General features: G+C 36.1%; 1 protein-coding gene across 1 annotated transcript in view; it reads right to left on the reverse strand.

The window, feature by feature from the left end:
• CEP112 (centrosomal protein 112) overlaps nucleotides 1–25,021 on the reverse strand; it is a 297,948-nt gene that overhangs the window by 42,380 nt on the left and 230,547 nt on the right. The window contains 2 exon segments of the mRNA XM_038371118.2: nucleotides 13,514–13,663; nucleotides 18,170–18,232. Of these exon segments, the coding sequence (XP_038227046.1) occupies nucleotides 13,514–13,663; nucleotides 18,170–18,232 (213 nt within the window).

A 25,021-nucleotide genomic window follows, 5' to 3' on the forward strand; every position in this document is an offset into this window, starting at 1 on the left:
GTTTAATTTTTAAAGGAATTACGTTTAATATAAATATACAGGGGGCAAAGTGAATGGAGAAGGTGTCAACCTTTATCAAAGGACAAAGAAGATTAGGGTATAGATACTGGGAACAAGAGTTAAGATATGGTGGAGAAGTGCTTAAAAGTAGGATAGATATGTTTGTTGTGGGATGAAGGAGATCGATGGACAGTAATTTATGAAAGAGGATGGATTTATAGCAGCTCAGATGAGAAAAGAATTGAGAAGAGGAAAAGCATATTTGGTTACAATAAACTGTATCCTGAGCTAATAAAGGCCTTGAAATGTATCTGCTGTAAGCACCCCAGACCTCTAAATATATTTCGCCTCTGAGGTGTTGATTACCTCCTAAAAAAGAAACACACTCTAGTTACTATCTAAGATTTTGAAAATGAGAAAAAAGTTTCCAAGCCAGTGTCTTCACAAAGGTAGAAAATATTACAGAGGTTAGAATGTTTGAACAATGTTGGATCAATGCTAAGTGAATTACTGCCAAACCTACTTTGCACATATTAAGCAAAACAGGCCCTTTTAATTTTCTCTTACTTTTTATATATGTATAGTACCAAATATCTTTGATTTATAGATGACATTTTTAAATGCAAAAACATTAACAACAACAGAACAGGTCAAGTGCTTAAGTCCCACCAGTTTTTCATTTGTGCAGTTACATTTCATAGGCAACATTTTAAAGAAACAGAAGGCAAAACTGCAACTAAAGAAGCCAGTAAAATTTCAGATCATTAGAGACGTGTGCTGGCAAAGCTGAACTCACAACAGGGCCAAACTCCACTTGCAAACGTGAATTTTATAGTATACAGGAAGGAGAAGTGGTTTGGGTAGAGGGCAACAGAAATGAAAAAAATAATATATAAAATAAATGGAAGAAAACACTTAAAGTGAAGAACAGTAAGACTGACAACTCAGACCACACTATAATCTCTGCGCATCCATCTCCTTCTGTTTTCTGGTGTCTTTTTCTGGTTTGCAAGCATTACACTACTGTGGGTAAAGGCTATATGAGTATTCTGGTAGAGCTGAGGAAACACATAATACCAAGGGGTGAGCTGATTATGGCTGCTTGGCAAATAGTCGTGGTCAAGGGTGTTACCAGGTATGCAGACAATTAGAACCCGCTGATATGATTCAAATTATTACATAGCCTCTCGTAATTACTGCTTTTACTCTGGTGAATTGCAAGTGCTAAACTGTAAAGGATATGAATTATATTAACTTTAGAAACAAAAATATAAGGAATCTAAATATAGCCCTATAAGGACAGCTGTCACTTTTTTTTTAAACCATTACATTTCCCAGCTTCTCCTGCAAACTATCTCATAAAGGTTGGACTGTTCCATAGCGTGCAAAGATTCCAACAGGTGTCTAACATTTGGTGATCTGAATTTTTACTTTACAATTTCATTCAGCTTCTCCCTTACCTGTTAAGAAGCATCAAATGAACTTACTTTTCATATTTTCTCTCATTTGTATTTCTATCTGATCTTCAACATATTATCTTGGAAGTAAACACTAGGCCAGATACTGCCTGGTGTCTCTAGGCACAGAATTGATGGGGGAAGTCAATTCTGGGGTATCCTCCTCCTCTGAATAGGGACACTTCCCTTCATGAGACTTTGCAGGGATGAACACTGCATGTGGAGAGGGAGTGGAGACAGGGTGAGGCTGTCCTTGCAAGTACTGTACCATAATTTGGAAAGTGTCTCTATTCTAAATTCCACTCACATGAGAAAGTGGCAGATATATGGCAGCTAAGGCTGCTCTCTTTTAGTATTTCCTTGTAACTAATCCTTTAATGCTAAGGGGACTGTATGTATTTCCATTTTGTATAGAAAACAGAGCTATATTTATAAAAATAAAGGCAGTGCCTTCTAGGAATGACAGGACAGTGATAGTGGCCACTCACTGATGATGTTAATGTTACGTCTTAAAGTACAATGGTCACCATTAAAAATTTACCATTGGTCAACAGTTACCACTCAGTGGCATCACTGATGCAACAGTTCCCCTACCTATACTTACAAAAAAAAAAAAAGGAAATGAGCATAATAAACAATAAATATTCATGTTAATAAGGATCATTCTATTCTTCTATGTATTTATCATTTCAAGAAGAATAGTTTGTTCTCTTTTGCCTTTTTTTTGTTTGTTTTTTAGTAATTTGTAAATAAATTCATGAGTACTTCGCATGCACAGAAAAGCCCGCTGTAATACTAGCTTTGGTATGTTTCCTGCCCCTTCCTCCTAGATCTATTTGAGGTTCAGAATCATAAGCAGAACTACTGTGCCAGCAGAAAATGCTAAAAGGGAATCTGAATATTCCTAAAGACATTTTTCATGTATGAAGTTGAAGTCCTAGGTGACTCTCCCCTGCTGATATGCATTCATCAGATACCATCATGATTAGTCAACAAAGGATCACAGCCTATATTACTATGAAAAAGCTTGCAAATAATTTGTTACACAAAATAACATTGTAAATTGTGTATGTGTGTTGCATGTCTGTTTCTCTTTTGGAATACTCCAGTGTAATATGGTATTAGTTTATCTCACCCTTAGGCGGGAACAGTTTGTATAAAAAATAGTATTGAAATATATGTTGATAACTAACCCTGGCCTGTATGTTAATTTGCCAAAACTATTGTTATTGTGCCAACCTTTCAAATGTACCTATGATGTAATAAATGTTTGTGACCTTATGGAAAGTTTGCTTTGAAGATGTTTATTTGCTTCAGCAACCTTTTTCTGGTGAGTATATAGTTCATGCATACTGTGTTTCCACCTACACTGTCGGAAGAGCCTCCATGTCAAGGCAGTTCCAGAAGAGAGAAGGAAGAAGGCAGGATTCCAGAAAGTCATTGGAAATGGAATAAAGAACCACCCTTGGAAAGTCAATAGAGTACTATGCACAGACTGTTTTACAGGTACCTAGTGTTTGGAGAACATTAGATACTTGATTTTTTTTTTTTTTTAAGCAAAGTCACAGACTTTCGAGCAAGAGCTCTTCCTCTCAGTACCTATCCCTGACACAAAGGCTGTCTGAAACATGTTTTCTGGGTTTCCTCCCCAATTCTTTCTTTCCAAACCTAGCATTCTCCCCAGCATGTGTGTCTCAGTGCTCTGTGGGAGAGCAGATCCTCTCTGAAATGCAGGGAACAGACAATTGACCATTCTATTATTTCCCCCCAAGTGGCAGCTTTTAAGAAACTAATTTCCTTATATCATAATTTTTAAAACCCTTTTTTTCTACCCTTCTTTACTGGTTCATTAGTTAAAGTGTATACATGTATCTCAAGCATATTATTTTAGTTAGTAGCCATATGATGACTTTTGATTCACATATTGCTAATAGCTTAGGGCCAAAGGCACTCCAATGGTTACACTAAAGGTGAGTTTGGACCACAATATTTAAATTTTATGGTTTTAACTACTAAAAGCAGTGGATCTTCTGGGTTCTTTTACCTTTCTTTTCCCATTCTTCCATGGTACAATTAGTGTATAAGGCATTAACTAAAACTGCAATACTAGCTAGGCAAAAAGAAAAGGAGTACTTGTGGCACCTTAGAGACTAACAAATTTATTTGAGCATAAGCTTTCGTGAGCTACAGCTCATTTCATTGGATGCATCCGATGAAGTGAGCTGTAGCTCACGAAAGCTTATGCTCAAATAAATTTGTTAGTCTCTAAGGTGCCACAAATACTCCTTTTCTTTTTGCGAATACAGACTAACACAGCTGCTACTCTGAAACTAGCTAGGCAGAATTTTGTATTTATAGATCTTTTTCTTATCTTTCATCGTCCTTGCACTGGTAAATACAATTCTGGGTCCTCCCCTCCCGGAACTGGCAATGAATTAAGAGAACTTAATGTAGGAAAAGCAAAACATTGAAGACGACAATAATAATGCAAGAGAAAGTGAAAATACAACTTCAACAGCTGCTGGAGAATAATGGAGTGCAATTCAGATAGTAGGAAAATACCAGTTCTAGCCTTTGGTAAAACTTGTAAGTATTATTTCGCCGTTGGCCATGATAAGTTCTTCAATGTGTTGAGACATGAAAAGTCAAGTGAAATGCCAGAGAGCAAAGCTATCTGCAGGAAAAAAATATGACTCAGTTCTTTGTCTCAGAAAGCATGTCAACGACATTTTAAAGTGCTTACAGATGCTCAGCAATTCAGATTGCCTGATTGGCTGTACATTTGAAACCATGTCATTCTGAAGAGAAGATACTGTGCTGCATGCAATGGAACATTTTCTTTAACAGGAATGTGTATTACTGTGAAAGGGAACAGGGAATTTTTTAAAATTAAAATTTCAATTAAATTAGACAATTGTGCTTTAAAGTGAACTTTTACGTCAACCTGAAAGGACCTCTGTTTTCACTCTGACACAATTCACAGAATTATAGAATTATAGAATCATAGAATGGTAGGACTGGAAGGGACCTTGAGAAGTCTTCTAGTCCAATCCCCTGCACTCAAGGCAGGACTAAGTATTATTTAGACTATCCCTGACAGGTGTTTGTCTAACCTGCTTTTTAAAAATCTCCAATGATGGAGATTCCACCAATCTCCCCAGGCAATTTATTCCAGTGCTTAACCAGTCTCACAGTTAGGAATTTTTTCCTAATGTTCAACCTAAACTGCCCTTGCTGCAGTTTAAGCTCATTGCTTCTTGTCCTATCTTCACAGGTTAGAGAGAACAATTTTTCTCCTTCCTACTTTTAAGACACTCAAGACAATAGACTCAAGGCAGTCACATAGCTGAAACATAGTTCTTTCTCCTAAAATCAATAAGTTTGGGCCAAATCCTGAAGTCCACACACCATTTCCACTCAGGCAAAACTATTACTTATGCAAATGAAAATACTGACTGAGGAAAGACTTCAAAATGTGGCCCATTATAAAGGGGAAAACAGAAAATCCTTGGGATATACAATAAAAACTTTGTAAATTTACTCACCACTCCGTAGGGGATGAATAACTTTCTTTGTTGGGCAAATATCACTGGGTCTTTTTCTCATGATGTTTTGAAGGATGATGATCACGAGTGAGCAGCAGATAATGTGACTGGGCTGGTAAATTTTCAGGACCATTTTATAAGGCTGAGGTTCAAGATTTGATTTTTTTGGGCTTGCAATCCGTTCAAATACTATATTCCGTGCTAAAAAACCACTGCAATGGTATTATTATTAAAAGACTGAAGTTACAAATTAAGAAATACAGTTCCAGAAAATGATGTGTGATGACTAATAAATATCCTCAAAAAGAAAAGGAGTACTTGTGGCACCTTAGAGACTAACAAATTTATTAGAGCATAAGCTTTCGTGAGCTACAGCTCACTTCATCGGATGCATCCGATGAAGTGAGCTGTAGCTCACGAAAGCTTATGCTCTAATAAATTTGTTAGTCTCTAAGGTGCCACAAGTACTCCTTTTCTTTTTGTGAATACAGACTAACACGGCTGCTACTCTGAAACCAATAAATATCCTGTACAACTATATGGGTCTATATGTCAAATTGCTCATTAGGGCAATGTTTAGTTACAAACATAATTTAAATGGACTTGAGATTCCTCTAGATAATCTTATTGCATTTTCATCTCAGAAAGAGACTTCTAATGATCGACAGAATTTGGCATGTTTGTGGATATAGAACCACTAAAAACAATAAAACATGTTCTAACCAGATGGCTTACAGAAAGGAAATCAGTGTCGACTGCAGCAGATGAATTGTTGATCTTTTCTTATGGGTACAGACAACAGAAACAACAACATTAGCTAACTTACAAAAATCACAGTAAACTTTACACACAAAAATAATTATGAATAAAGTGGTTTTTCACTGGATGAAGAACAGAACAGGTATGTTATATAGGATAGTCAAAACACAGATACTCAACAATGTTAGGTTTCAGAGTAGCAGCCGTGTTAGTCTGTATTCGCAAAAAGAAAAGGAGTACTTGTCGCACCTTAGAGACTAACAAATTTATTAGAGCATAAGCTTTCGTGAGCTACAGCTCACTTCCTCGGATGCATTTTCAACAACGTTACAATCCTACTGTATCAACGCACATCAGATAAGAAGGAAACTCAATACTCATTTGACATAAAAGAAGTCATAGGGCACAAAAAGCTGTGATCAATGTTTTCATTTTTGCACTAAACATTGCTTGCATTTAGTAATTCTTTCATAGCTTGCCAGTTACATCATCGTCACAACATTCTGAACCAATGACCATTACATTTTCATCTCCTTAGACACACAGAGCATCAAAGGGAATGCTGAACATGTAAAATGTTCCAGTGTTCCCAACTACATTTTTTTTTAAACACAGTTGGCAAACTTGTTGGCATACTTAACAAAAGGACAAAGAATTGAACTCAATGAAGATTCAACTACCTTCTCACTGCCGATGGTAGACTCACCAAAATAGGTTTGAATAACATTGCAAGTTGCCTCATACAGCTCCAACATTAACCTGAAGAAGAGCTCTGTGAAGCATAAAAGCTTGTCTCTCTCACCAACAGAAGCTGGTACAATAAAAGATATTACTTCATCCACTTTGTCTCTCTAATTGTCAGTAACTGTGCTTTATCTGTTTCCTGGGCTATTAAATGAGCACCTTACATGGCTACCTACAGTGCCTTGGCAGAAAAATTTGTGGACAACTGACTGCAGTTCCGATAAAAGTGTTCTCTTAAAAATAAAATGTTCAGATAATCAACCAACTTTTAAAAATAAAAATAGTCATTTTGTGAAAGGAGTAATTTGAGTATGAAGCAAGGAAAGAGTCCTCCTAAATGAGTCTCTCAAAAGTGGCACATTGCATAAGTGTAAATCTACTTTATTAATATCCTCCCAAAACCTGATGTGTTTGTCCTCTTAGTTATTGATCATTTGGTATCCTGGAAATAGAATCACTGAAACAGAACAAAGCCAGAGGATAAATGTCTTTCAGCTTTAAAACAGAAAACAGCTCAGCCTATCCTGCCTGAATGTTTTCTTTCGATAAATGCCTCTGTTTCACCTCAGCATTTATGTAGCAGCAGGAGATCATTATTCAGACACACCATTCGCTTCCATGGGCTTTCTTACAAAATTAAGCAAAATACTTTGAAAATTTCTTGTTTCTTAACTGTGCTTCCAACATCTAATTTTCAGGGAAAACTTCCAATTATCTACTATTGCACTACAGGTGACAAATGTTGTTAGCTAATGAATCAATACTTGCTAAAACACTTGGCAGATTATATGATAGAGCAGAAATAGTCATGGCTTCCAAAGTACCCCTCTCAAAACATACAACATAATGCAACCTATCAGCCTCCTTTCTGAGACACATTAATTGTGTAGTAAACGACCTTGAATATTTTTCCTTTTCAAACCACTGAAGTTTTCATAATTCTCCATTAAGTTTGACTAGATCTACTAGTCATGTAGACACTTGGAATGTGTATATATTGTTGATTTTATATATTTTTTCTGTTAAAAGGATCATGACTGTTTCCAAACTCATTCCAGTGATAGGACACTACATAGATTTAGTGTTGCTTGGTTCCTGAAACTTACCTCATAGAGGCGAAGAATGCTCTTGGGTTTAAGGCACTGAACTGGAACTCCAGAGATCTGGGTTCATCCCCAATACTGTCACAAACTCCCTGTGTATCTTTGGGCAAATCACTAAATTTCACTGCACCAGTTCCCCAAAGCATTAACACTTTATTTCTCCCACGCTTTATCTTGTCAATTTAGATTGTAAGCTGTTTGGGGCAAAAAACATCTCTCTGTGTTCGTGCAGTGCCTATCACAATGGGATGCCAGTTTTGGTTGCAACCTCTAGACACTACCTGGAATATAAAGAAACACACAAACACACACTGGCTTGCCCTGAACCTCTGACATTATAGAGTGCTTCAGTGAAATTCTAAGATGTATGCAGAGGACAAATGGACAGAATGGTTTAGAAGGCCTCCAATGACTAAGGCAATGTTTTCCATAGCTCACTGAGGAGCTTAGACATGTTTCTTATAAAAACGTGAAACATTATTTACATAGCATGGCTGATAAGAAAACAGAACTACAGGCAAAATTAGCATATTCATGAGGTTTTAAAAAGCATGGCTGTTCCAACGTTCAGTATTTGTGACAGGTTTGTAAATACTTCAGGTACATTTTTGCCAACTATGTTCTGGAAATAAGGTGTCAGGCGCCCTAACAAAAATATTCTGAATGCTTTAAATACCCTAAGGCTTAAAATAATTTGTTTTATTTTAAGAAGGAACCAAACATGAAAGGGCAAAGGAGAAGGGAGGATTATCCAAATAAAAAAAGAAGGGCATACAGCCAGCCATGCAGCCCTGTTGCAGAATGTTATAAGATGTGCAGAAGTCTTGGGCTAGAAGGCAGACTTGGAATCCAAGTGCTAAGCCCACAGACTCGGGGCTTGTCTACATGGGGAAATATCCAGCATAGCTATATTGGAATAATTATTCCATTATAATTTTACTAATATAAATCCCTCAAATAAAAGTGAACAGTGTCCGCTCAGGGACCTATATCAGTATAACTATAGTAAAGTAATTATTCTGGTATGCCTGGAAATTTTCCTGTATAGACATGCCCTCAGACTAACATATGTATCAGAGACAATTCTTTTCCTGTCCCCAGATGTGACAACACCCAGGAAATAAATGGTAGTGATGCAAACAATATATAATGTGCACAGACGTACATACTATTTTTTAAAAAAAGCTACTGTGTTCTAAGTACAACCATTTCTGTTTTGGCTCCATATTTATAACTAAAATATGCTTCTGCATTTTTTTCTTAAAGTAGTTAAGGGACACTGAAGGAAAATAGTCTTTTATAATTATTTAAACGAAAAGATAATGCCATAAGACATTATTTCTTAGAAAACCCTGGAGTCCCATTTATTAACAGACAGCAATTTGGTGCTAAATGGGGTGAAATACAAATTGAGTGTTGCCCTGAAATATTTTGCCAACAGATCACAACATGCTAATGAGATTTTGCCCAACCTTATGAATATTAATTCAGGTGGATAGAGTTCTCAACAGAAACTCTGAGTCAGTGACAAAAACCTACATAAAATAGAAGTTCCTCCTTATAAGGAAAAAAGATTAATTTTTTTATTCAATTCTACCTTTCCCACTTCGTGCTCTCCAATGTTAATGTATGTTTAGAACCCATTTTGTGATGTGGAGACTCCACCTAATCATTAATTGCCCCCCGAAAATCCTTGAAAAACAATTTTGCAGCTCTAAAGCACTTTCCATAAAAGGATCCCAGAGCATTTCACAAAATGTAAGGAATTAAGGCTGGAATTTCAGAAGTAGCCTAAGAAAATTAGGTGCCCAAATCCCACTGAAATTCAGTAGGAGTTAGGTGCTTAACTCCCTTAGGCACATTCTGAAATCCCAGCCTAAAGCCTCACAAAAACCTTTGCAAGGTCGGTATTATCCCAATGTATATTTGAGCATAAGCTTTTGTGGTGTTTGTAACTCCAGAATTCAATTTCTTCCTTAATCTAATCCAACCTAATCCAAACTAACTGACTTTAAGGGCACAGTGTTTAGGATTTCTGGATTGGTTTTTTTTTAGTTTTAGCAAGGGGTGGGTTAGGAGTAAGAGTGGTCCTAGGAGGATATCTGTGTTTCATTAATGGCAATCCATTTTTTGGATTGGTATTAACATATGATTCAAGCAACTGGTGATTTTCCCAGTTTGTATGTTTTTATATTTTTTTTATATAGTACCTAGAATTATTAGGATGGAAGGCTTTTATACCTCATGTGATATACACAACACATATCCACATGTTCTAGGATCTTCAAAAGGGAGTAAGGGGAAAAAATACGAGCGCATACACCTATATAAAATGCATACATCCCTTATACATGTAAAGATACATACACAAAGTTATCGTTGAGGAGATAAAAACACGACAAAACACAAATCATGAAAGACAGTAAATGTTTTATGTGCAGACTGAATTTAAGTTCTTTGCACAATAAAGCATCAATAGATCTTTGATGAAACTATTTATGTCAAAGTTTAGGCCAAAATTAGGCACCATACATTGATAATTAGTCACCTAAATATATAGTCCCCATTTCTCAGATATTCAATATCTTATCAGGCCCCTTTTATTTAGGTGCTTAATGTTAGACACTGAATTCTGAAAACGTTAGCTTAATGAACTTGATTACCCTACAAATCATAGGATGTGAACATGACCTTGTAACAAGCTGGCTTTCTCCTCAGCTCCCAAAGGACTCTCAGCCACACCCAGAATTTCTTTTCTGGCAGTCAATTTCCCAGTATAGGCAAAACAAACAAAAAACAGTTCCTCGGTCTACTTTGGCTTACAGCTCCCAGGGTCTTCCTCCCCCTTTTTTACCTCTTCTCACTGCTCCTGGTTCTTGCAGCTCCCAGGCTCTGATGAGTCTCTTTCTTCCCCTCTAGGCCCAAGTGCCCTCTTTTAACCCTAACTTGGATCAGCAGACCAGGCACACAGTGCACTGGTCCTGCTCCCTCTTAAAGGGCCAGGGGCACCCTGTGACAGACCTAAAGGTGAATTGCGCTAGTATGTTGATGATATAAGGAAAACAAGACTGATTAGATGGATATATTTATAAAATAAGAATATTTTGGTAGAAACTTGGTAGGATAGTAGACAATCTAGAATTTAGGAGAAATGCAGAATCACTGCATAAAAACCTTTTCTTTTTTAGACTGTGGGGAAGGTACATATAAAACTTTACTTTTAATGAAGAGAAATTTTTTCTCTTTCTCCGTCAATTTCACTTAATTTCTTATTTTGCGTGTCTGTCAGAAGGTTTTGTCATCATCACTGGAAGCAAATTCGTCTACTGTGACATCCCCATTTGGAAATCACTCAAGTGACCACTAAAGGAACATCTCAGAGCAACTCAGTCTCTCTTCAAGAATGTTCTTCCTTTAAAAGATAATAGTAACTGAAAGGTCTCATGGGATGTCACCTAATTCCAGATAAAGGGGATTGCAATATGTCTGTTCCTTAATGTTAGTTTCAATCAACAACGCTATCTGTAGCAAATACCCGTTTCTGATAACAGTCTTCTGAAAAATTTATTTCATATCATCTATAAAATGCTTCTTTATCTCTCAAGCTCTTCTACCTCACTATATATTATAATGCAGGTAAAGTGATAAAGGCTAGATTTCTAAGAGACCTACTTTCGCAAATGAGCAACTGTATGCTCTAAACACAAATCGGGGACTAGGGCCTTTATGTAGCAGAACACTTGAGCACATGCTTACCCATAAGCATATGAATAGTTCTGAAATGCGCTTAAGTGATCAGTGCTTTAAAAGCCTCTTTTCTATGCCCCCAGGCATGTTTAAAAGCAGGTCTCCTTGATAAGAAGTCTCTGTTTGGACATCTGCCCTCATGATAAGGCTCCTTCAGTACAAGGGCTTTAAAAAAAAGGACTTGTTTCCAGTGCAGTATTAGTAATGCTAAAACAGAGCTCCAGAACTCTGTGTATAACACTTGGAAACTTTTCTCACAAACCGAAGGGCTCTCATGGAATATGCTAGCAGTGTGATATCCCAAAAGTTCCTCAGGACTCAGCGTTGCAGCACAGTGCAGAACTCCCCTTTGGCCTCTTTTGGTTACATTATCCATACTTTTTTCATTGTATATTTTTTGCTCATGAATATGAAACATGAAATATATGATAAATGCACACACAGTATTCACATTAAGAAGAATGTCATACAATTATTCAAGTATTAATGTTTGATATTTAGTAGCCACTCAATTATTTCCCATCCTTCCATTTTTACTAGATTGGTAAAATAAATTACTTGATCTTGCCATAAGTTTAACAGTGTAATTTGCTGAAAAGTATCAGATCCTCAGAAGAAAATAGATAAGCATTTTGGGAGACTTTTTTTTTTCAACATGCGCCATTCTAGGGCACATAATACACGAGAATTGTTTAATATATGCATATTTCTGATGATTTAGAGCATCCTTTGAAGTCACAGGGTTTCTTGTACATTCAAAAAGTCACTTTTAAGATGAGAGATGACTAGACTACTACTAATACATAATTTATTTTTAAATGAAGAAAACTATGTTCCAAAAAATTGTAACACATGCCTTAACTATGCTTGGTTTTGGGGTCACTGAGCTAATAAGAGCTACTTGTAATAATCAGATTTATGTAAGAGATTACAATCAACATCTATATACTAACACCATTAACAGAAGAGACTAGAGAATGATAAAGAAAACTTTCCTCCCTTTACACACACATACAGGAAAAATATCATGAAACAATTTATGAAAACAAAGTGAAAGGGAACATTGTGTAGACAAGATAGCAATGTCAATGTGAATTTCATTATGCAAATTATTACAATATGGAGTACAAGATCAGCTGTAGCCTGGTTCTGATAGGTAAACTTCTGTAGAGCTCTCTCATGTAGCCCAAGCCCCTTCCCCTAGCAAAACAGCTTTTTTGTTTAATACAAACAAAAGCCTTTCTTACAAATACAGGAAGAAGAGGTTTCTCCTTTTAAACTATGTTTATTTATGAATTTGAGGTGCAGACCTTCACAGATTAAATGTTGCTTGGTTCAGAAACTCATCTGCTCTACTCTGTTCTAATGGGGGGAAAATGCTTTAACAAGAAACTTCCTACCATCTGAGCATCAAAAACCAGGAAAAATGCACTTCTGCTTATGTAAGCATAATTTCTGAAGTCACTGGGAATCAGGCTATGTCTCAAGATCAGGTTTTCAAAGCTTAAAAAAAAAGAAAAGAAAAAAGAGACTGGAGAATTTAACTATTATTTTTATATTATGCAGAAATATAATGAAAGAGTTTGGTACAAAAGAATATATATTTAAAGATGTGCTTAATTCCATTCCTATTCAACAAACCATGTAAGCATGTGCTGAATTTGGCAATAGATATTTTGCTGAACCAAGGCCTTAATTCAGAAGTTGAGCATGTGGGCCAGATTCTGAGCTAGTGCAAACTAGTGTAGCTCTCCTGAAGTCACGGGTGCAGTATTGATTTACAGCAGCTGTAGATCCGGACCAATATTTATAAATGCATACAGAATCATGCTGAAAACATGCTTAAATATATGAATGAGTTTATATGAGAATATCTTAAACTAGGCCTCCAAGAAAAAGAATAGGGTAGTTTCAAACATTTGCTTCATGTATATGGATTGGACTTGCCAAAAAATGACTTTTTATGCAGGCATACGATCTGCTAGAGGAAAGTTAGATTGAGTCACTGGATACATCAAAGTCAAAGTCCAGTGAATGCAATTACTGAATGCTGTATGAACAAGAATGATACCTGAATTCTTTTGCCTACTGCCATGATTTCAAATTTTAATTACACAAAAACAGCTACTAGCATCAGTGACTGAACTCCGCAGATTACCTTGATTGCTCTGTCATTATCTCTAATCATTTGCTGCTTCTCATCTTCAAACTTTTGTACAACATCCTGGAGCCGCCTTTCTGCAGCAAGCTGCTGCTGGTTGCTCTCCTCTGTCAGAGAGGAAATGGTTGTCTTAAGTTCAGCTACAATCTAAAAAGAAAACAGCATGCTAAAACTCCTTGTTCAGTGAGAGGCATGTATTTTGCATGTATTTATACTTGACACAAGAATGGAGTTGGCAAACTCCACTGTGCAAACTAAATATTTTAAATTAACATATTACATACTGGCAAGCATGAAATTCCACACAGAGAAAAGGAATATAATAAAACTGTGAATGGCATAAAACTGCTGAACACAAAATATTTGGAAGAGTTTTCCACTATAACATTCCATAATATTTACTCATCAGAACAAAGCACATCTGTGATCTCAAACATATCAGATGTTTCCAGTTTTCCACTTCATTGAAATGACTTGAGATTTTTAGCAAGCCTTCAGAACTTTCTGCAATAATAATATAAACAACAATATAACAATCAAAGAATACTGAAATAAACATGCTAATAGCTCTTTGTCTGTTTGAAAGGTATATCATAGTTGATACTGTAGATAAGAAAAAGTTGCACTTTACATGCTTCACTGAAATGTTAAATTTGACAAGGCATCCCTGTGTTGTTGGGAGTAATGTATTTTATTTAACAATAAATTTGAGGTCTGGTTCAATGCCCATGGACTTTTTACATGAAACACCCATGATTTGTTGACTATCTGAAATCTAATTGTTTTACCCTTTTTATCACTGTAGAAAGCCATATTAAGCCACACTTAGGGGGCATATATTATGGAATGCTATGCTTAGATACAAGTGGCCTGATCCAGCAAAGCAGTTAAGCACATGCTTAACTTTAAGCATGAGAGCGGTCCCATTGACATCAATGCAACTACTGATGTGATTAAAGATAAATTGCTCTATTAGGGCCATAGAGTCCAATCCTGAAAACACTTAAACATATGAATAGTCCAATGACAGTAACTGTACTACTCACACATGCTTCAATGTTTGCAGGACTGGGCCCCTAGGCTGTAAAGAGACATAACTATTTTAAAGCCACACTATTTAATTTATTTAGGAGAAAAATGGGAGCTTTCAGATGTATATCTGATAGGATTATAAATAATGTTATAAAATATTTTTAAATAAAAATATTGGAATCATGGGGAGAGGCGAAGGGAAGCAATTTTTTAAATGAATGTATGTGAATTCATTTCCCTACAGTTTGCTAATGGATGAAAACCAGAAATTGAGATAGACTATAAATAAAAAGTGAAACTGATCCTGCCAGTTTCAGTCACAGGGGACAGAAATGCCAAAATATACAAATGACATAAATTGCAAAATTAACACTTCTTATCTTGTTAATAATCTAAACTTTTATCAGTATCTAGTTTCATATGGACACTATCCCTTTGAACTCTTATTTAAGTGACAACTGGTTAGACTTAATGCTTTCATAATTTTTAAGGGGCAAACTACTTGTCCGTAAAAACATAAGGGCATGGATATTGGAGGAATCTCTAATTCCTGCATCTACCTGAGCAGGAACATTATGGGATATAAATATCAGTAACTTCTGTAAAATACAAATGTAAATTAAGAGAAAGGCAATATCTATCAAGAATGATAAATGATAAAAAATGTTCTCTTTTATGTGGAAAATGAAGTTTTACGTTATTTGGGTATAATTAGGTGCCTGCGATAAGGAAATTATCTTTGAAAAGATAAAGAAGATTATAAATGACCAGATGATATGGAGCAATATAAGAACCTACATAAGAACTTGCTATCCAGTCCTTGAGAAATGTTCAATTCTATATTTAAATACTGAGATAATGTTTTCTACCAGTAAAATCAATGGGCACAAATGTAGAGCTAATCTGAGCAAATACAACTTCAATAAAAGTCTGTAGTCGGAGAGGAAAGCACTGACATACTGGTAGACTTCCTCTACTAGAAGTTTACCGGATTAAGAACCTGGACATACATAAACATTTTAAAAATGTTTTAAGAAAATCTTGACAAAAGTTGACAGACAAGGAATGGCTTTGGGCAATAATTCTTAGGGGAAAAAAAATCTAATTGTTTATTTTATATAAACTTCAGAGAGAATTTCCGGGAATATCTTCTTTGTGTGGGTGTTAAAAGTGAATATTCCAAGAGGCCACAGAGAGCAAGATTAGGCTGATGTCAGCAACATAACCAAATGAAAGTTACAAATGACCTATTATTAACGTTAAGCTACAAAAAATATATTCAAACAACACTAAGGGTCTGATTCAAACCCACAAAAGTAAAGGAATTCAGAATGAAATCCCATCTTTAACTCACCCATTGTGTCAAATAACTGTAGCATACAATGTATGGTCTATAAAATCAACCACTGTTTAGAAACCCCTTACAATGGTTGTCACAGAATCACCAAAAGTAGAAATGTAAAAGACTGATTAGATCATCTAGTCCAACCCCCTGTAATAAAGGACATTCCTTACAGTATATTTGTTAATGCAATGTCCAGTTTCATTAAATGGGTCTCAAACCACTTCTCTTGGGAGACTATTCCATAGTCTAATAAATTTCATTACTATGAAGTTTGTCCTGATCTTCAGTTTAAATTTTCATTATCTTAGTTTCACAGTTTTATTTCTTATTACTCATATACTCTCTTTGTAACAACCTAAGCTATTTCTCTCCCTCCTTGATGTTTATACCTTTTACATATTCAGAGCTGTTTAGATATCCCTCACCTGCGATAGACATAGCAAGGTATTATAGAGTTAGTAGCTAATGGAACTTTAATCTCAGGCCTGAATTTTTTTATATTGATGTCAAACTTTCTGGATTATATCAATCTATTTTTGAGGTTTGTTTTCTTTTTATTTCTCTTCATGGTGACATAACAAATGCAAGAGGATTTTATAAAAAGTCTCTTAAGGAAGTTTTTAAAGTTGGCATTCTAGTCATTCATCCCACTTTCATGTAAATGCATGCACAGGAAATATGCATTTAGATTATTTTAGAAATGCATATTATTTATCTAGACATAATAACTATATAAAACATATTTACAAAGTTTTTTGATAAATGTATAGTGCCCTAAGTTTTTAGTGCAGCAGACTTGAGAGTCCTATGATATCCCACCACAGAATTTATGTCCACAGTTTTGGCAATGTTCCTTTGAAACGAAAGACTTTTGAAGGCAGAAATTAAGACTCATTATTATTAATAAACTGCAACATGTTTCTAGCTTAACAGAAAAGAGATGATTTGTAACTTCCATGTTACTGCCTAGTATGTGAGACCTTGAAACATTCCTTATAATTGTTGGCATTAAGAGAATATTTGACCAATATTACTTTTGCTGAGAATAAACCTTTATAACCAAACTCAAGTCTTCATTTGTGGTTGTGAGACTCTTGCTTTTCAGAGAAGAATGATGGCTACATGCAAATCCTCATGACAGTTTTTACACTATTAAAATTTTAACCTTCAATTGCATCTACATATTCTATCATTGTCTAAAACCATGCACTAGAAGCATTTTACTAGTATGCTGCATCAATATACTACACTGGCTAAGTGCTCCTAGTGTTGGCGCAGCTTATACAGACAAAGCTGTGCTTTTACTGGTATAGTTGATTCTACCACTACCTCCTCCTGCACCAAGCGAAGGAAGCTATACCAGTAAAAGTGCAGTTTTAACTCTGTAACTCTAACTCTGCATCTACACTAGAGGGTTTTGCTGGACCAGCTATCTCAGTCATGGGTCACACCTCTCATTCCCCCGATCAACATAGCTGGTCCAGCAGAAATCTGCAATGTAGATGTAGCCTAGGTTCCAATACCATGCACAAGTTAAAATGAAAGTTTAAAGTACTCAAAAGCAATTGTGAAGAATTGCTTACGACCGCCATTTTTTTGATTGACTGTAAGGGCAAATTGAATATACATTTTCAGTTCCCACGTCAAGGGTCATCAAAAAACCATTTTACATTAATGAACAAAAACTCCCTCAATTAAGAAAAAGCAGTTAGCTTTTATGTCGTGATGTAATCTAGAATGCTTTTAAAATGTTTTGGGCTGTTAAAAAGCTGTGGTAGCATTCAGCAAAATGATTGGATTGGTTAAAGCCCTACAAATGGTGAATATCAAAACTGCATAGTTGGGCTCAAATCCTGTCATCAGATATGTGGCCAAGAACCGCCTTGTAATAGCCTATACACTTTATGATTATACAAGCAACCTTTGCTGTTTTTACAAAATGCATTGTTATGCAGGCCTGCAAACAGGGCCAATTTTGCCTCAGTTCTCATTAACTGGCAGTGGAAGTCAATGGTGCTCATGCTCTTGGCGGGGTCTGACTCCCAATTGCTAAGAAACAGCTTAAAAAAAAAGGCTTTAATTGATTCATTTAATTTTCTGTTTTTTTTTAAAGTAATAAAATTTGGGAAAGGCAATTGATATTTGATTTTGGGTGAGTAGCAGGGAATTTTGGACATAAGAAAAATGAAGTTCCAGAATAGAAGTAAATACATTTTTCATTTTAAGTTTCCAAACCAATATTACTAATTTGAGGTTTTTGTTTTCATGTTGCCTACCTGTGAAGATTTGGCCAACTTCTGACTATATTCCTTTTCAATCTGCTTCAACCTGCTGTTGGCCTGAAATAGACACACACACACACAAAAGGAAACCAGATTAGCTCAGATGAAGAATGTGTACAGACACTTTGCCACTGACCCCTACGCTTGGCACCTCATCTACATGCCTATCACTAAGCAGCTGGGATCTGTGCCAATTCCAACGCCCTTTTGTGGCAGCCAGAAAACCACAAGGGCTTGTCTTTGATCTAGGGCCAACTATTCATCACTTAAAAGAGAGGAAAAATTGTACCTCTGCTGCCAATTATTAGAAAAACATAAAGGCCTCTACGGATTTAAAAAAAAAAAAGGAGGGGGAGAGAGAGAGAGAGAAGTTTATCCGGATGACTTCATCTCTGTTTGAGGAAAAAAGGGAAGAAAAAAAAGCCACAAGTTCCAGTGGAAGCTGTGAGGGTTCAGTGTGACATGTATTATATGATTTCATGTGCCAGCTGATGTCTGCAAGCTCCTTTTGTAAAATCTTACATTCTTTTTTTAAGACTGCTGCTATTAAACTGAAGATCAAACCCAAGATGCATCAGAACCATTTGGGCCCTCTTTGACACACAGCTCTTTCCACCTCCTGGCATATCTTTCATATCTCAAAGATAAGGAATAAAACAAAATTGGAAACAAGACCACTTTGTTATCACAGATAATTGAGAAGCAGGTGTAGCTGTAATCTCATGAAAAAAAACACAGCTCTTAAATTCACCATTAGTTTTCATCCAAACTAAGGACACAATTCTGAAATGGGTTGGAGTTTTAAAAGCCATTGCTGTACTATATCCGATAGACCTGTCTCAAAATGTTTCCTCATTAATGGTTCTCGTATTCTGGGTTCTAAAATCTGAGGCTAAACGTCTGAGAAAAATGTATCTTTCAGTAAAAGAGTACTCTGAAAGCTGAGTTTTGAAGCAAGACTCCGGTGAGAAGCCTTTCAAAGTGATCTTATGCAAAAAGCTCTGTTCACAACACTACAGAGGACAGAATCCATCACAAAGCCCTAATGCAGCAGCTGGCTCTGTGCAGGCAGACCCCAGTGTCAATGTGGAGCACTGCTGAAGCCAATAGGGCTCTGATGGGCGTAGGGGTCCTGTGTGGAGCCAGTTGCAAGACTGGGATTTAAGGCTCCAAATCCTGTGAATGCATATGCATGCATCTTCATTCAAGTGAATTGTCTGATTTACTTTAATGTGACTACACATGCTTAAAGTTGCAGACATGTATAAGTCTGCAAGATCAGAGTCTTAATGAATATACATTAAAATAGAACAGAAAATGTGAAACAGCCATTCTAGTAGAATATGAAACCTTTAAAATCAATGCCCTTCTAAATGCCATTTTTAATGTACAATATATTAGTCAGTTAAGAAAATTTATATTTCACCAAAATATTTCATTTTTAAATCCCAAATTTCTTCAGATTTAACTAGTACAAAGTTGTAAGACGCATAAATGTTTCCATATTTAACTATTGCATGGTATGAAATACCACTGCTCTAAAGGACCGAGCTGTAGCTCACGAAAGCTTATGCTCAAATAAATTTGTTAGTCTCTAAGGTGCCACAAGTACTCCTTTTCTTTTTGCGAATACAGACTAACATGGCTGCTACTCTGAAACTTTTCTAGTGAATGAGTATAATTTTTAAGTTCAACGGAGATGAGAATGTTAACATTTAATTGTACGACTTATCAAGTATTCTATATCATGATTGGATGCGCTACCTCTAAATCTGTGTCTAAGATGCTATTAATTTCTCTAAATACTGTACTGTGTTCCTGAAGTGAAGTAAACAAATATTCTGAAATAACAGGTGAATTACATTTCCATGTTCAAGCCTAAACGTTATATCACACAGGTCAATCAAACCGATTTTTTAAAAAAACTTATGTGACACACTGGGGATCCACTTCAATTATCTTATGTTAGTCCAGAATGTATGACACATCCCCATGTTGCACAGAACCTGCACCCATACGCATTTGAGATCTTTGACTATGGGATGTTGCTTTGTAGCCCGGGAATGCAAATCTGCCCCTTGCCAACACATGGAACATGGCTGTGCAAAAGCGCTTTTACTTAGGCTTTGTGCAGGATAATTTTTCTGTGAAGTGCTTACATATAACTATATGTAGAGAATATAGTTTAGGATTTAAATTAAATTTATCGTGACAAATGAGGACACTAAAAATGGAATGGTGAAAACAAGCATCAGTTTTCATGGATTGTTTCAAAACTGGGTCCAATTGTCATAATAGGCCAGTTCTATCATGTACTATGTGAAACATAAGCTGCTTCTGTATTTAGCATATTTTCTCACTTTCAGGTGATATATATTTCAGAAACAATGATGAAAAGGAATCAAACTGTGTAACAACCCTTTGGAAGATCAGACAGTATTCATTAAGGTCTAACTTCATAGCAATGGACAACAGGGTTAATGCAGTTAATGGTCCTAAAACCTAGTTTTTCATGTGCTTTATGTAACTTTTGTAATTCACATCTGGCTGAAACATCAGCTATGATGTGCATTTTCATAGTAAAAGGGCTTAAATTCAATAAATCATGGTAGTTTTTGTTTAGTTTCACGTTTTAAGACAAACTTTAGTTAAAAATGACTATTATGAAAATGTTATATGCACTTAGTTTATATTACAGTGTAGAGTCTTGCAGTAAAACAAAATATTTTATGGCCTTGTTACAGTTTTTCAGCTTTAAAAAGCAACTATAATTTTATAACAAGTTTTCATACATCTACAAACCATACCGTTTACAAATTTACAAGTGACCAGATTGACAAGCTACAAAGAACAGCAAATGAATGGCAGATTTCTGTCATGACATTCCAGTAAGCAGTATTTGGCAGACTGAAGCAGTTAGTAGGTGACCATGATAATAGGTGAAAATTAATAGGATGAAAGTCTATTTGGTTATATCCATACTACTTACATTTCGAATACTATAAAGCTACAGACAACTTTACAAAGGAATTTTACTTTAGTCCTACTCTTAAGGCGATAATATTTAAGGCTGTAGTCCCTGTTATCTGAAGTAATGACTCTCTTTCCCTTAGGATATTCCACATTGTAACTTCCTCAAGACCATCTAAACCAAGGGGTCTCACAAGAATTTTTTTTGAGCCCTCAGAGTGCTCAAAAAAGCCACCTATTCTTGCTGATGGCCGCTCTGACAATTTTTCCTAAAATACTTCATTAACTTTAGGAAAAAACAAAAAACATGCAATATACATGTCCAAATCATTGTACTTTTTTTATGTAGGTTTTTATTGCAGACTCAATAATAAAAATAATGTGCAGTTGTCTCTATTCTTTACTGGACCTAAACAGAATAGAAACAAATAACGTGCTTTGCATGTTGTCTTTTTTGTTGTTGTTTCTTGTGCTTTTTGGGTGGCTTTTTTTTTTTTAAAGACTTGCTAGGCAGTAAGTTTGTTTCTGAGAAAAGTGATATTTTTATGTTTGTTAACACTGCTTCTCCCCCGCCCAGCCCCATCACTGCCCAGGAGGCTGTAGCCACACAAAAAGCCCCTTGTGGCCGCATATGAGAAACGCTGCTCTAAAGAGATGAGCACCGCATTAATGTTTGGATAGGATTTTTTGCACAATTAGAAAAATGTGTATTTCAAATATAAATACTAAGCTCCCACCAAATAGCCTTTTGCTTTCTCTGCCTTATCCTCTCCAGTTATTTGTTATCTAATCGAATGTCATAGTGCTACATTGGGGCTGCCTTGCACAGTTGTACTGGTGCAAAGCAGCCCTAGAGAAGGTTTCTTACTGGATATGGGAAATCTGTGGCTGCTGGAGTGGCTTCTTCTCCACCCTCCCAGCTGCTGACTTGGGGAATCTAGTTGGGTTTCCTTATTCTCAGCAGGTGCACAGGTTCTGAAATGATCCCTGGGATTCATTGGCAGTCCACATAAATTAGAATAATCTTCAACCATAGGATTGGGGATGAGGGGAAAGAAAGAATGAGGGAGTGCAAAGGTGACAGGGTGGGCTTTGCATCCCCCATGCCTTCTCCTTTGCACCCACCAGTCTTGCGTCAAGAGCTCCTTAGCTACAATGGAAAATTAGGGCCCATAAATGTACTTCACAGTGGAGTCTGTAACAGAGGAATAGGATCGCTCAATATAGGAATAAATCCCTGTAATGTTCCATGTAATAAGTGATTGATTTCATAGTTTAATGCAAGAGAATTGCCTCAATGCAGTTTGCTTTTGCTAATGCTTATGTTGCCTCTTCTGATTGCTCTAAAAGCAGCTGCTTGTCTTCTGCTGGTGACAATATGAACATTCTGGTGGCTTGGCTGGGTGCTTACAGCCAGTCTTCACATGCCATCATGGGAAAGATCAATTTCAGAGTTAAAAAGCTAGAGCTGCTAGTGTAGATGATCCCAAACACTATCACCTGCTGCATGGCACAGGAATCTTAAAGGAGGATGAAAACAGATTTTAAAAAGCAGACATAGATATGCAGTGAGGTCCTGCACTTTATTCCACCGTTGAAATATGATCTGAGTGATGATTGAATAATTTAGCCATGCTAGCAATAAACAAACCAGTGTTTATCCACCTCATTTTCTTTGTCTAGAAGGAGAATCATTGGGTCTGTGAGGATGAAGGAAAAAACTGTAGGCAATACGAAAAGGAGTACTTGTGGCACCTTAGAGACTAAAATTTATTTGAGCATAAGCTTTCGTGAGCTACAGCTCACTTCATCGGATGCATTCTCACGAAAGCTTATGCTCAAATAAATTTGTTAGTCTCTAAGGTGCCACAAGTACTCCTTTTCTTTTTGCGAATGCAGACTAACACCGCTGCTACTCTGAAACCTGTAGGCAATATATATCCCTTAATCTGTTTGTGCAACTCTCACTGGCATCAGTATGACTTCCATGGATTGAAGGCAGTATATGCCCCTAAGTATGCACACTACACCTGTATACTTTCTTTTGATCGTTAACTGACCTTGTTTTGCATACGGTTTGTAGATGTCTCCAAACAATGGGATATTTTGAATGCCATATGTTCTGCAGTAACCAGGCAAAACAGGATGAGTTAAGGACAAAATCATAAACTTTTAATTTCTTGCTATTATAGGCAGATGTAGGAGCCTTAACATTTCATAGAAACCCTGCCACATTTGGAAACTAAAAGATATATTTTGCCAGAACCAACTCTTCTTGTTATTATCTTTCTTCTCCGCTTTTACTCATTAAGATATTTGTTTATAAATAGAAACTTCGACATACATAAGTAACCTTCTGTTGCTGACTCATTCAGGAGAGTTATAATCTAGTGTTTGTGATGTCAGAACTAGAGCTGGGCAAATAATGGATTTTTTTGGTTTGCTGCCAATGCCAAAATATAGGCAAAAAGCTTCATTTTGGATCAAATAAAAAAACATTTTTTTCTAACTGTTTTGGTGAATTAAAAAACAATATCAAGTCAGATCAAAATGTTTCTTTTTGAACTGACATTTTTACGAAAGCAAAGGAGTAGATTCATAACATTCCGGGATGGGGACCTCCTTTATAACTTTTTGCCCAGTGGTTAGAGTTCTGTTCTGGAATGTGGTAGACACAGATTCAGTCCCCCCCTTTTGCCTAATATGGAGGAGAGATTTGAACTTGGATCTCCTATATTGCATAAAAGTGTCCAAGCCACACAATCTATGGGATATTTTGGTCTGAGTCTTTGTCAATCTCTCCTGTTGAAGTTGTGCCACATTTTATAAATAATTAAATTGTTGTTGGAGCAGGGACTTGGGTCTCCTACATCTTAGGTGAGCGCCGTAACTGTCAGGCTATAGAGTCTCACTCTTTTTATTTTCTCATTCTCATTCTCTCATTTATTTGCCAAAAAAAATAAAAAGTCCACCTAGCTGTAATCAGAATTGACCACAAGGTAAGTGGTTATAATGCCACTAAAACAGGACCATAGTTCCATTGAGTGAGTTAGGCAGGAAGAATGGAATGATTAAAAGTTGTTTTCTCTTTACACACAAACATCTTGTTAATCAACAATGATGTTACTGAAAAGTAGATGAAAGTTTTTGGTAAAACACAGTGTTTTTCAGACTTTTCTGGAGTATGTTCCCATAATTGGTTGCTACGTTTAAGTTCCTTTATTTTTAATAGTACTATTATATTTCATGAAAAAAAGAAAATAAAATTCAGTTTTCCTTAACATAGTATCCAATATTTCAAACATTGTATAATGTAGGCTGTGGTTCTAATACCATTCAGTTGTTTGTATTCGATGTTCCATTGAAGTCAGTACAGTTTTACGTAGCATCTATAGTTTGGATATATGGCTAAGAGGTTATGATATTTAAAGATTTAGGGTGAAATCCTGCCCCTCTTGAAATACATGGGAGTTTTGCCATTGATCTGGACAAAGATTTCATCCTTAGTCCCTCTTTAAAATATAGATGATTTAAAAGGACAGCTCCCCTGAACTCTAGAGGGTGTTTTATGTATATATATCCCAATGCACTGACAGAGAAGCAGGTTTAATTAACTAGTTTAATAAAGGTTTCAGAGTAGCAGCCGTGTTAGTCTGTATTCGCAAAAAGAAAAGGAGTACTTGTGGCACCTTAGAGACTAACAAATTTATTAGAGCATATGCTTTCGTGAGCTACAGCTCTGATGAAGTGAGCTGTAGCTCACGAAAGCTTATGCTCTAATAAATTTGTTAGTCTCTAAGGTGCCACAAGTACTCCTTTTCTTTTTGCTAGTTTAATAAACTAGCTTAGAACTAATCACTTTTCAAAAACTAGTCT

The sequence above is a fragment of the Dermochelys coriacea genome, chromosome 14 (assembly GCF_009764565.3).
Source record: "Dermochelys coriacea isolate rDerCor1 chromosome 14, rDerCor1.pri.v4, whole genome shotgun sequence".
Lineage (NCBI taxonomy): Eukaryota > Metazoa > Chordata > Testudines > Dermochelyidae > Dermochelys > Dermochelys coriacea.